Here is a 12,603-nt window from a genome sequence, read left to right as displayed (position 1 = left end):
TTAAATATTTAACTTTCACACATTAAAGTCCAATACAGCTAATGAAAGACACAGATCTTATGAATCCAGTCAACATTTCCGATTTTTAAAATGTTTTACAGGGAAGACACAATATGTAAAGATGTACATCTATTACCTAAAAACACATTAGCATAATCCACCATCTTTTATTTGTCCACCAACACCAGTAGCCATCACCAATTCGGCTAAACTAAGATATTTATAGCCCCTAACCAACAAAAAAACTCATTAGATGAGTCTGATAACATATTTATGGTATGGGATAGGTTTTGTTAGAAAAAAGTGCATATTTCAGGTATATGGCATAGTTTACAATTGCACCCACCATCACAAATGGACTAGAATAATTACAATGAGCAACGTGTTTACCTAACTACTAATCATCAAACATTTCGTAAAAATACACAGCATACACGAATCGAAAGACACAGATCCTGTGAATACAGACAATATTTCAGATTTTCTAAGTGTCTTACAGCGAAAACACAATAAATCGTTATATTAGCTTAGCACATAGCAATTAGCAGCCCAGCATTGATTCTAGCCAAAGTGAGCGATAAAAGTCAACATCGCCAAAAGATATTAATTTTTTCACTAACCTTCTCAGAATTCTTCCGATGACACTCCTGTAACATCACATTACAACATGCATATACAGTTTGATCGAAAATGTTTATATTTAGCCACCAAAATCATGGTTAGACAATGTGAAATGTAGACAAGCTGGTAAAGAAAACGTCCTTGCGCCACTTAGACAGTGATCTACTCTTATACATAAATACTCATAAACGTGACTAAAAAATATAGGGTGGACAGGGATTGATAGACAATTTAATTCTTAATACAATTGCGTTATTACATTTTTTAATTTATCCTTACTTTTCAATACAGTTTGCGCCAAGCGAAGCTACGTCAAAAAACATGGCGTCCTAAGCCACTAAAATGTTTCGACAGAAACACGATTTATCATAATAAAAATGTCCTACCTTGAGCTGTTCTTCCATCAGTATCTTGGGCAAAGGATCCTTTCTTGGGAGAAATCGTCTTTTGGTGGAAAGCTGTCCTCTTGCCATGTGGAAATGTCAACTACGTTCGGGATGAACTGAAAAGCGTGCCCAACTTTTCACATCGTTGCAAAAATAAATGTCCCAAAATCGCACTAAACGGATATAAATTGCTATAAAACGCTTTAAATTAACTACTTTGTGATGTTTGTAACTCCTATAACGAGTGAAAAGATGACCGGAGAAATATAACAGGCTAAACTAACGCTTGGAACAGGAGAGGGTCGGTGTCTTCCACGCGCGTTACGCAGCAAGAAAAGACTTGCTAGCTAAAGGTTTTTTTCATTTGTAGGGCCTGTGAACGAGCAATCGAGCCCGTTGGAATCGTCATCACGTAAAGGCATCCAGGGGAAGACGTAAGAAGTGTCCGTATAGTCATAGCAACGACAGAGCCCTTTTAAATGACTTCAGAAAAGTGGCCAACGTTTCTCAAATCTGACTCCATGTCAGGGAAATTGCTGTAGAATGGGCTCTGTTCCACTTAGAGACAAAATTTCAACTCCTATAGAAACTATAGACTGTTTTCTATCCAATAATAATAATAATATGCATATTGTACGATCAAGGATTTTGTGGGAAGCCGTTTAAAAAATTAGCCACATTAGCATAAATAGTCTAAACAGCGCCCCCATCCCCAACAGGTTATACAGATATTTTTATAGCAGCTGACTTTAACTAACTGCTTTCCACAGTAATACAGTCTCCAATGATATTTTGACCAGAGAAGATTAAACCTTTTTTTTTTCTGGAAAAGAAAGTATACATATCGTTAATTTCACAACGTCAGCTTTTAATCTGCAAATAGTTTTTATTCCATAAACGTCTTAACATTTTTCAGAGAATGACGGTATAGAATGTCTAACAATTAAAATTCCATCTGTACTCTACTAGATGTCAAGTCAAAATGTGATCTAATACTTCTTCTTGACCACATATAAACTGTAATCTCTATGAACCACTCATTGTTCGCTCAGAGACTATACACCGCCAAGTAAAAATTCCATTCTCACTAACCTCAAACCGATTAGTTGTTTGTTATTTTGACAAGGAAATAAACTCTCGTATATAGGCATTTCCTGCTACCGCACTAAGTTCTAGTGTCACCTTACACTAATTTTCCCCATATTCCGCTATATCCATATTCAAAACAGGAACTATTTTCTTATTCGTTTTTAGATATTGTCAATAGTTCTACTAATCACCCGCACGTCTGCGAGGACGAGTGGAACCACATTTGTCTTTTATAGTAATGTATTTTCTGATGATAGAATGTTACCGGGTAATGGCGTCCCCCATTATCCAGTTTTTTCATATTCAATCCGAAGTCGGTAGAACTAATGTGCGCGTCTTTCAGGGACTCCATGGCTTTTTAAAATCCCTCTATGCTAGGGAGAAACAATCATTTTTGTTTTCATGCCACTATTTATTCATTTATTTTTCCTAAATACTCCCATGTATTATACACCTTTTATTTATTATTTTTCCGAGGTAGAGCTAATCTCCTTTCCAATTAATAATTCATTTGTCACATCACTTAATTTCTCTTATCAAAGCCTACTCTTTATAGTACAGACATTATTTCTGAATACTACAGATGACTTAATGTCTCATTCTAGTACAGTACTTCAAATATCACTGTGTTTTCCCCTTTACAGATATCATTATTAATTCATTTTATCCGTTTGGTTTAGTCTATTCTTATAGCTCTAATCAATTTTATGATTACATTTACATTACATTTAATACCTTATCTTTATCTTTATTTATTTATATTGTTTATACTTTCTTACCTCTACTTCATGTTCCTTATTGCTTGATCCTATATTCAATTGATTAGTGTATCAAGCCTCCCCTTGTCTCCTTTTTATCCTGGCCACTCGATTTTGCACCGCTGTCTACCCATCAGGCTATTTTTAGACCGTAGCTTCTGTAGACACAGAGTGTCTGACGGCCTGTTTTTTCCTCTTTCTTTGTTACACCGTACGCGAATTCTTAATGTGTCCTGGATTCCACTATTTATCTTAACCAACCTAGATTCATTATTAACTTTATAGTATAATTTCAATTTATTGGCGCTCCTACTTTCTATTTTGTTTCACACTTTTCTATCCGTATTTATACTATTCGGTTAACGCCTTTTTAAGTATTTTTATTTATTATTTGTTTTGACACCTTTTTTAGTAATTCTACTATGGTCGCTTATTACTTTATCACATCAGTGTTTTTATCCTTGATTACGACTTATTTTACTTTGATGTTTCTTAATTCCTTTCCCTCTGCCTAATAGCAGTTAACGGCACCCTTCATCAACTCTACTCTGTCACAGGAGAGCTGCGCGCTCCCTTTTCTGGACGTTCTGCCTACACACACACAACTTGTCTTTCCTTCCTAATGTTCTATTTTTACACAGATCCACTCATTTCTTACAACATTCTCATTCATCCTTTTTATTTTTCACCTGTTCATTCAATCCCTTTGTTTTTACCTCAAAACAACTTAGTCTTTCTTTATTGACTTAATTCACTTCCTCCTACATAAGCCTAGACTGCTAAGATTTCTACAATATGACGAGACTACTGTCTAATCGGATCAGCTTGTCTTCATATCCTATTCACCCCCCCCAATACTGATCTTTTCTTCTATTATTAGAGTAGTATTGTGGCGTGACCTACTGAATTACAAAACCCTGTTAGCAAGACAGAGTGGTTTTTTATTCGCAGGATTTCTTTTGCATTTGAACGCCGCACAATCGGGCTAACGTTCTTCCTGCCTTCTAAATATTCATCCGTTCAGTTCCCCTTTCTGGGGCGGTAACCATGAAATATTTATTTAACTACTGATTTATGCTTTGACTGTATAAGCTACTTTTGCAGTTGAACGCCGCACAATCGGGCTAACGTTTTTCCTGCCTAATATTTCACCCAAGCAGACCTCTTTAAAAATGTTCCTTTTTTTTAAAGAGCGGTATCGTGGCTTCCTAACTACTTATTTATGCAGTTCTCTATTACTTTTAGAGCCGTTATTCATAAGTAACCTGTCCAAGCATTCCTTCTACTAATTTTATTGAAGAGGTATCACAGGATTTTCTACCTACATTATCTGTTTTGACCGTATGGGCTGCTAGTTGTAGCCCTGCGCCTGAGCCCAGCCGCTCAACTAGAGAGTACAAACAGTCGCGCCGATCAGCCCACACAAGGCTGCTCAAAATGGATGGTCCGACGAGAGGGGCAGTCCGAATCACACACACCCGACACGAGTCGCCCGCTCAGGTTGACTGAGGTGTGTTTACGCACATCCCAAAACAGATCCTGATACGGTCAAACCCGGCCAAGCAGAATCAGACGGAACAACTCCCCCAATCAAACCAGACACATGAACCTGTCTCGAGCAGTCCAACCAGAACAAATGCCCGCTCCCCCCAGCCAAACACCCGACACAAGCGAAGTTCACAGTTCCAGTTCACTCAATCTCTAGACATGCGCATTCATACAAAACCCAAACTCACACATGCATGCACATTTATTTGAATTCAAAAGTTCTTTCGTTTTTATCGTTTTTAGGAAATTTGAGAGAGAGACCTACATGACATTCCTCCCGCTGAGACAGGACTCTGAAGCAATCTACACAAACATTTCAACTATTGTAAGAACTTGCTTACCTTATATAGTTGGGTGGCCACCTCTGTTTGTCAGATTGTCCAAAGAACCCGTCATCAGCCAAGAACGTCTCCGTCCCTGTCACTCCTGGCAAGCTCGCCAATTTTGTCGTGGAAAATCACTTCAAATATAACTCTTACAAGAACTTTGTGAACTCAAATATGATTTTTAATACAAATTGTATCACAGTCTGGAATGTCCGCGGAACACACACCTCTCAGAAGTCCAGCCCTTTATATTTATACCCACATAGTATTGTCCGTCCCCTATGAAGTCATTCACCACCATCTGCTTTCAATTTGTTTATAATAGTGGCCGGACCCTCTATCCCAGTGTGTCAACAGACCCCATGCCCCTTCCCTACACCACTAAATCAATGCACTCTTTGTTCTATTCTCCCCTATCCTTAGTGTGTCCAATTGCTTTTAGGCGCCACTCTGTCTAACATGTATGTTTGTAATGGAATGGTCAGACCATATGTCTAGTGTCCAATTGCCTTTAAGCGCCTCTCTGTCTGACATGTATGTTATTATGTCTATGTATGCTCTGGCACCCCAATGGTGGAACAAACTCCCTCACGACGCCAGGTCAGCGGAGTCAATCACCACCTTCCGAAGACACCTGAAACCCCACCTCTTTAAGGAATACCTAGGATAGGATAAAGTAATCCTTCTAACCCCCCCCCCCCCCCTTAAAAGAGTTAGATGCACTATTGTAAAGTGGTTGTTCCACTGGATATCATAAGGTGAATACACCAATTTGTAAGTCACTCTGGATAAGAGCGTCTGCTAAATGACTTAAATGTAAATGTAATTATACTGTTCACCTATCTTATACCTCTATATGTTATCCATGTGTGTAATTGTACTCCTACAGTCTGAGGTGTTATCCAGTCCGGTGCTGAGTCTGAGGTGTTAATCAGTCCAGTGCTGAGTCTGAGGTGTGTAAGGAATTGTTTAATATCTGTACATTATACAGAGATGCTTGAGCATGAGAGAGACATACTATGTTTGACCTATTGCTTACAAATAACACTTGTATTAAGAAACTTTTTGCAGAAGTCATATGCCTGTGTGTTGAACTTTACTGTTTGAAATAGATGAATTAAGGAACTAAGACACGTCCTGTTGTTGAGCTCCAGTATCTGTTTCTACAGACTTATGAAACCAATTAAGAGGAAGAGGAGAGAAACCATCTACTGCATCTTGCCTATGTCATCCTGTTATCGCTCATCCATATATTTATATGAACATATTATTAATCATTCCTTTACAAATGTGTGTATCAGGTAGTTGTGAAATCGTTAGTTTACTTGATAGATACTACTGCACGGTCGGAACTAGAAGCACAAGCATTTTGCTACACTCGCATTAACATCTGCTAACCATGTGCATGTGAACAATAAAATGTCATTTGATTTAAAAGTTAATATCTCCCACCAACTGTAAAGGACACGTGACTTAGTTATTATCAATAGTGCTGCAAGCTATGACCTTATATGGTATTAGTTAGAGGACATCACCCTGGGAGGGTGAACCATAGTATGGGATTAAAGGGGAATACGCCAAACACAATGCTGAGTGTCTTGCTTGCAGATTGATGTAAGTGTGTTGCAATCCTTATTAAACAAACTAACCTCTGATCAAAGAAGTTTCCGGTGGAATCTTTTCTACACATAGGGCAGAATTCCCTTACAGGTGTTAAACAGTTAATCAGTCCAGTGCTGCTCTGACCACAGTGTTGTTAGGAACCATATTTTCTAACTCTACATACACAGCCTTGTGTCAACTCTTACTGTGATCTACTTCAGTTACTGGAAATATGTCCCGCAACATCAACAGTAAATGAAACATCCATTAAATGCCTTGGTTTACAGTAAGTGTGTTAGAGGCTAAATCAGAGGTGGAAAGTTGATTGACATTTGATTGCCTCCATTTCATTCAATTAGACACATCTTCCTCCGTTTCATTCAGTTGTACACATCTTCCTCCGTTTCATTCAGTTGGACACATCTTCCTCCGTTTCATTCAGTTGGACACATCTTCCTCCGTTTCATTCAGTTGGACACATCTTCCTCCGTTTCATTCAGTTGGACACATCTTCCTCCGTTTCATTCAGTTGGACACATCTTCCTCCGTTTCATTCAGTTGGACACATCTTCCTCCGTTTCATTCAGTTGGACACATCTTCCTCCGTTTCAATCAGTTGGACACATCTTCCTCCGTTTCATTCAGTTGGACACATCTTCCTCCGTTTCATTCAGTTGGACACCTCTTCCTCCGTTTCATTCAGTTGGACACATCTTCCTCCGTTTCATTCAGTTGGACACATCTTCCTCCGTTTCATTCAGTTGGACACATCTTCCTCCGTTTCATTCAGTTGGACACATCTTCCTCCGTTTCATTCAGTTGGACACCTCTTCCTCCGTTTCATTCAGTTGGACACATCTTCCTCCGTTTCATTCAGTTGGACACATCTTCCTCCGTTTCATTCAGTTGGACACATCTTCCTCCGTTTCATTCAGTTGGACACATCTTCCTCCGTTTCATTCAGTTGGACACATCTTCCTCCGTTTCATTCAGTTGGACACATCTTCCTCCATTTCATTCAGTTGGACACATCTTCCTCCGTTTCATTCAGTTGGACACATCTTCCTCCGTTTCATTCAGTTGGACACATCTTCCTCCGTTTCATTCAGTTGGACACATCTTCCTCCATTTCATTCAGTTGGACACATCTTCCTCCGTTTCATTCAGTTGGACACATCTTCCTCCGTTTCATTCAGTTGGACACATCTTCCTCCGTTTCATTCAGTTGGACACATCTTCCTCCATTTCATTCAGTTGGACACATCTTCCTCAGTTTCATTCAGTTGGACACATCTTCCTCCATTTCATTCAGTTGGACACATCTTCCTCCGTTTCATTCAGTTGGACACATCTTCCTCCGTTTCATTGAGTTGGACACATCTTCCTCCGTTTCATTCAGTTGGACACACCTTCCTCCGTTTCATTCAGTTGGACAGATCTTCCTCCATTTCATTCAGTTGTAAACATATCTGTAATTTATGTGAGGCCTTTGAGACATCACACCATAACCATAAGCTACAGTAGGTGAGTCACATGTTATTTGTTACAGCAGTTTCCACGGAAGAATACAGAGGAGTGTTTGCAAATCAACCCTTTCTGTTTTGACACATGAAGGAGGAGTCTCTGAAAACCTATTTAAAGCAGTCTGTCCTGACTCAGATCAACAGTCTCCTAGTCTACCAACTGGTTTCTGTAACTTCATCTTTGTCTCTGTGGTGTACAGTCTTCAGGTGATGATGGGGGTATTGAATCATCTCTCTACTCTCCTCCTTCTCTCTCTCCTTCCTCCTGCTCTTTCTCATGTAGTGGAGAAGTTCAGTGATGTTACAGACTGTGAGAAGTTCTTCCTGGAGGGAACAACTCCAAATCTCCCAGGTATTTTGGTTGATGGGAAAGTCCAGGACCAGAACCGCTACAAGCCGATCTGCCAGAAATTCAACAACTTCTACAGGTTTGCAACTCTCTACGACACGACCAACAGGATCCCTGTGTTCTCAGCCTACACCTTCACTGGTCCTGGGGGCAAGAGACCAAAAAATATACCCTGGATGATCGAGCCCCAGGTAGGACTAATGTTTGTCATATAACATAACATGTGTATTTGTTTACTGGTATATTTCACAGACAGTTATGTTACCTAGTCAGTCCTGGATGATAGAGCCCCAGGTAGGACTAATGTTTGTCATATAACATAACATGTGTATTTGTTTACTGGTATATTTCACAGACAGTTATGTTACCTAGTCAGTCCTGGATGATAGAGCCTCAGGTAGTTCTAATCTCTATTCATTCAACATGTGTATTTGTTTACAGCTCTAGACATACAATATCTTTGAGACAATAATGCACCTTTGGTTGATCCACTTCCAGTTTAAGTCTGGATTGTTAAATTGTGACTTGATTGTTAAAGAGTTTTAATTTCTAAACTTGTTAAAGAGTGTTAATGTCTGTCTGATGTTTCTGCAGCTTGAAGATAAATATAGAAGAGATTAAAACCCAACATGAGGTGAAGGTGCATAATAATAATATAGATATAGAAGAGATAAAAACCCAACATGAGGTGAAGGTGCTTAATAATAATATAGATATAGGAGTCAACCATCAGGCTACATAAATAACGACCTGGGTCTGGACAGAGGCCACCTTTTCCCATGTTCGTATGCACCTGATGATGATACAATGAGGTCCACTTTCACCCTGACAAACGCCGTTCCCCAGGCAAGTTCTTTCAACGGGGGCAGCTGGAGTACAATGGTTTGTGACCCCCCCCCCCCCCCCCCAATAAAATAGAGGTTACTGTACAGAACTTGTTAATGAACGTATGACTGTTGTTTCCTGCAGCTCAATGGGGAAAACAACAGCCCTGAAATGGTGAATGACAGTAAAGAGATTGAATACCAACACCAGGCTGGGAACTACGACTATAAGAACTCAATACCAAGTAAAGGGGTGAACAGAGGTCACCTCTTCCCAAGTTCACATGCTCATGACCTTGATAATCAGAAGTCCACCTTTACCCTGACCAACGTCGTTCCCCAGGTGGTGTCCTTCAACGGGGGCAGCTGGAGTACAATGGAGTGCAACATCAGAGAAGCTCTTGTGGATAACTGTAAGAATAACAACAACAAGATAGAGGCCTATGTGGTGACTGGAGCAGTGCCCAGCAACACCAACACACTGAACAACAGAGTGAACATCCCAGATCTCCTGTGGACAGCCTTCTGCTGTGAAACCAGTGAGAAGGACAAGTGGATGGCCGTAGCACACTGGGGGGAGAACCAAGAGGAACCGAACACAAAAGTATTGGAACCCCATACCTTGGCAGAACTGTATGTCATGCTGAACAAGCGTTATGGTGATGGTGTCCAGCTGTTCCCAGATCAGTGTCTAAATGTTGATACTCCGACATCGCTTCCCCCCAAGGATGGGGGGGATGAACATGATCATTGTGTCTATGATGATGACTGTGTCTGTTCCTCTGTGGGGGTCAAAGGTTATTACCTACCTGTTGTATTTGTTTCTGTGCTGGTGATGATGATGTAGTGACATAACCACCAGGAACCTGTGACATCATCAGGTCGAGCAGGTAATAATGGACCTGGTTTAGTCTGACCTGAGATTCACGCTGTGATCAACATTCACTTTTAATGACAATACTTTCTGAACTATCAGCACAGTAGACTACTGTACTACCCTGTTTAATGTAGACTACTGTCCTACCCTGTTTAATGTAGACTACCTGACCTGCTTTAGTAGACTACTGACCTGACCTGCTGTAGTAGACTACTGACCTGCTTTAGTAGACTACTGACCTGACCTGCTGTAGTAGACTACTGACCTGCTTTAGTAGACTACTGACCTGACCTGCTTTAGAAGACTACTGACCTGACCTACTTTAGTAGACTACTGACCTGACCTGCTTTAGTAGACTACTGACCTGCTTTAGTAGACTACTGACCTGACCTGCTTTAGTAGACTACTGTACTATCAATCAATCAATCAATTTTATTTTATATAGCCCTTCGTACATCAGATAATATCTCGAAGTGCTGTACAGAAACCCAGCCTAAAACCCCAAACAGCTAGAATGCAGGTGTAGAAGCACGGTGGCTAGGAAAAACTCCCTAGAAAGGCCAAAACCTAGGAAGAAACCTAGAGAGGAACCAGGCTATGAGGGGTGGCCAGTCCTCTTCTGGCTGTGCCGGGTGGAGATTATAACAGAACTATGCCAAGATGTTCAAAAATGTTCATAAGTGACAAGCATGGTCAAATAATAATCATGAATAGTGTCTTGTCTTCGTTGCATTAAATCATGGAAACTTACCACGCTGCACATTGGTCCTCCGATCCTTCTCGCCTCTCCTCGTCCGAGGAGGAGGAAGAGCTAGACTGCCGTTACAATAATGGTTATAATAGTTATAATAAGGGTTATAATAGTTATAATAAGGGTTATAATGGTTATAATAAGGGTTATAATAATGGTTATAATGGTTATAATAATGGTTATAATGGTTATAATAAGGGTTATAATGGTTATAATGGTTATAATAATGGTTATAATGGTTATAATTAAACAAGTTTAAGGGTTGTAAAGGTTAAAGACAAGCTCTGTTATTTTGGCGACTAAGAAAGTATATTTTAAACCTCCCACTTTGTGCTTGATGTATCAATGTGTCGTTCAAACATATAGAATCTATGAGCAGAATTACTGTTTCCCTACATTTCACCCCCCCCTAGCAAATTGAGTCTTAGCCAATGAGCATCAGCCCCTCACATGTGAGTGAAAACTAGTGTGGTGGCAGAATTAGTGTTGAACTGTTGTAACTTCTCAAGGGACATGTTCTGTGTTGGACTGTGATGCCTTTCATAGAGTCCTGGTGTGTCTGGACCTTAAACACAAGGCAATTGTGTTCTGGAACTGTTGCTGGTATAAATAACTGTAACAATCTGATGGTATTATCACCTCCCACTATATAAGGGACATGGAACCATTTACTCAGGGGGTTCTTCCCTGTGAAACCACAATCATCTCCTCTGCAGCTGCTTGATTAAAGATCTTTCTATTCAATTAAAAAGTCTCTGCCTTCATCTTTGGATCTAATCTTCTACAACATTTGGTGCCGTGACCCAGATGGACTCAGACATCCCTCTGGCCACAACTTAAAGAAGGTAAGAGACCTTATTAAAACATCTCTGTGAAGGACTGTCTGTTGTCCAGCCGAGCCTTAATGGTGAAAGACCTCTTGTGCTCCTCAGCCACAAAATGTTGGTGTTCAATTTGGCAGAACTATTTATTCCCTATAACAATGAATCTAACCGGTTAACATTAATCAATGGGAGCACAGTGGTGTCTCCAATAGTAGGGATTGGTTTACCTATAATCACCTGAAATATACTGTTGGACCAGTATATTAGGAGGGATTGGTTTACCTATAATCACCTGAAATATACTGTTGGACCAGTATATTAGGAAGGATTGGTTTACCTATAATCACCTGAAATATACTGTTGGACCAGTATATTAGGAGGGATTGGTTTACCTATAATCACCTGAAATATAATGTTGGACCAGTATATTAGGAGGGATTGGTTTAACTATAATCACCTGAAATATACTGTTGGACCAGAATATTAGGAGGGATTGGTTTTCCTATAATCACCTGAAATATACTGTTGGACCAGTATATTAGGAGGGATTGGTTTACCTATAATCACCTGAAATATAATGTTGGACCAGTATATTAGGAGGGATTGGTTTAACTATAATCACCTGAAATATACTGTTGGACCAGTATATTAGGAGGGATTGGTTTACCTATAATCACCTGAAATATAATGTTGGACCAGTATATTAGGAGGGATTGGTTTACCTATAATCACCTGAAATATACTGTTGGACCAGTATATTAGGAGGGATTGGTTTACCTATAATCACCTGAAATATACTGTTGGACCAGTATATTATGAGGGATTGGTTTACCTATAATCACCTGAAATATACTGTTGGACCAGTATATTAGGAGGGATTGGTTTACCTATAATCACCTGAAATATACTGTTGGACCAGTATATTAGGAGGGATTGGTTTACCCATAATCACCTGAAATATACTGTTGGACCAGTATATTAGGAGGGATTGGTTTACCTATAATCACCTGAAATATACTGTTGGACCAGTATATTAGGAGGGATTGGTTTACCTATAATCACCTGAAATATACTGTTGGACCAGTACATTAGGAGGGATTGGTTTACCTATAATCACCTGAAATA

General features: G+C 39.7%; 1 protein-coding gene across 1 annotated transcript; it reads left to right on the top strand.

Annotated features, from left to right (window-relative positions):
• The first annotated feature begins 7,716 nt into the window (after nt 1–7,716).
• LOC129847460 (endonuclease domain-containing 1 protein-like) lies at nt 7,717–11,489 on the top strand. The gene is made up of 2 exons (XM_055915258.1): nt 7,717–8,393; nt 9,172–11,489. The coding sequence occupies exons 1-2, from the start codon at nt 8,064–8,066 to the stop codon at nt 9,871–9,873; spliced, it is 1,032 nt and encodes a 343-aa protein (XP_055771233.1). The 5' UTR covers nt 7,717–8,063; the 3' UTR covers nt 9,874–11,489.
• Nucleotides 11,490–12,603: the final 1,114 nt, after the last annotated feature.

Source organism: Salvelinus fontinalis, unplaced genomic scaffold, assembly GCF_029448725.1.
Source record: "Salvelinus fontinalis isolate EN_2023a unplaced genomic scaffold, ASM2944872v1 scaffold_0854, whole genome shotgun sequence".
Classification (NCBI taxonomy): domain Eukaryota; kingdom Metazoa; phylum Chordata; class Actinopteri; order Salmoniformes; family Salmonidae; genus Salvelinus; species Salvelinus fontinalis.
This window is presented reverse-complemented; position numbering and strand designations above follow the sequence as displayed.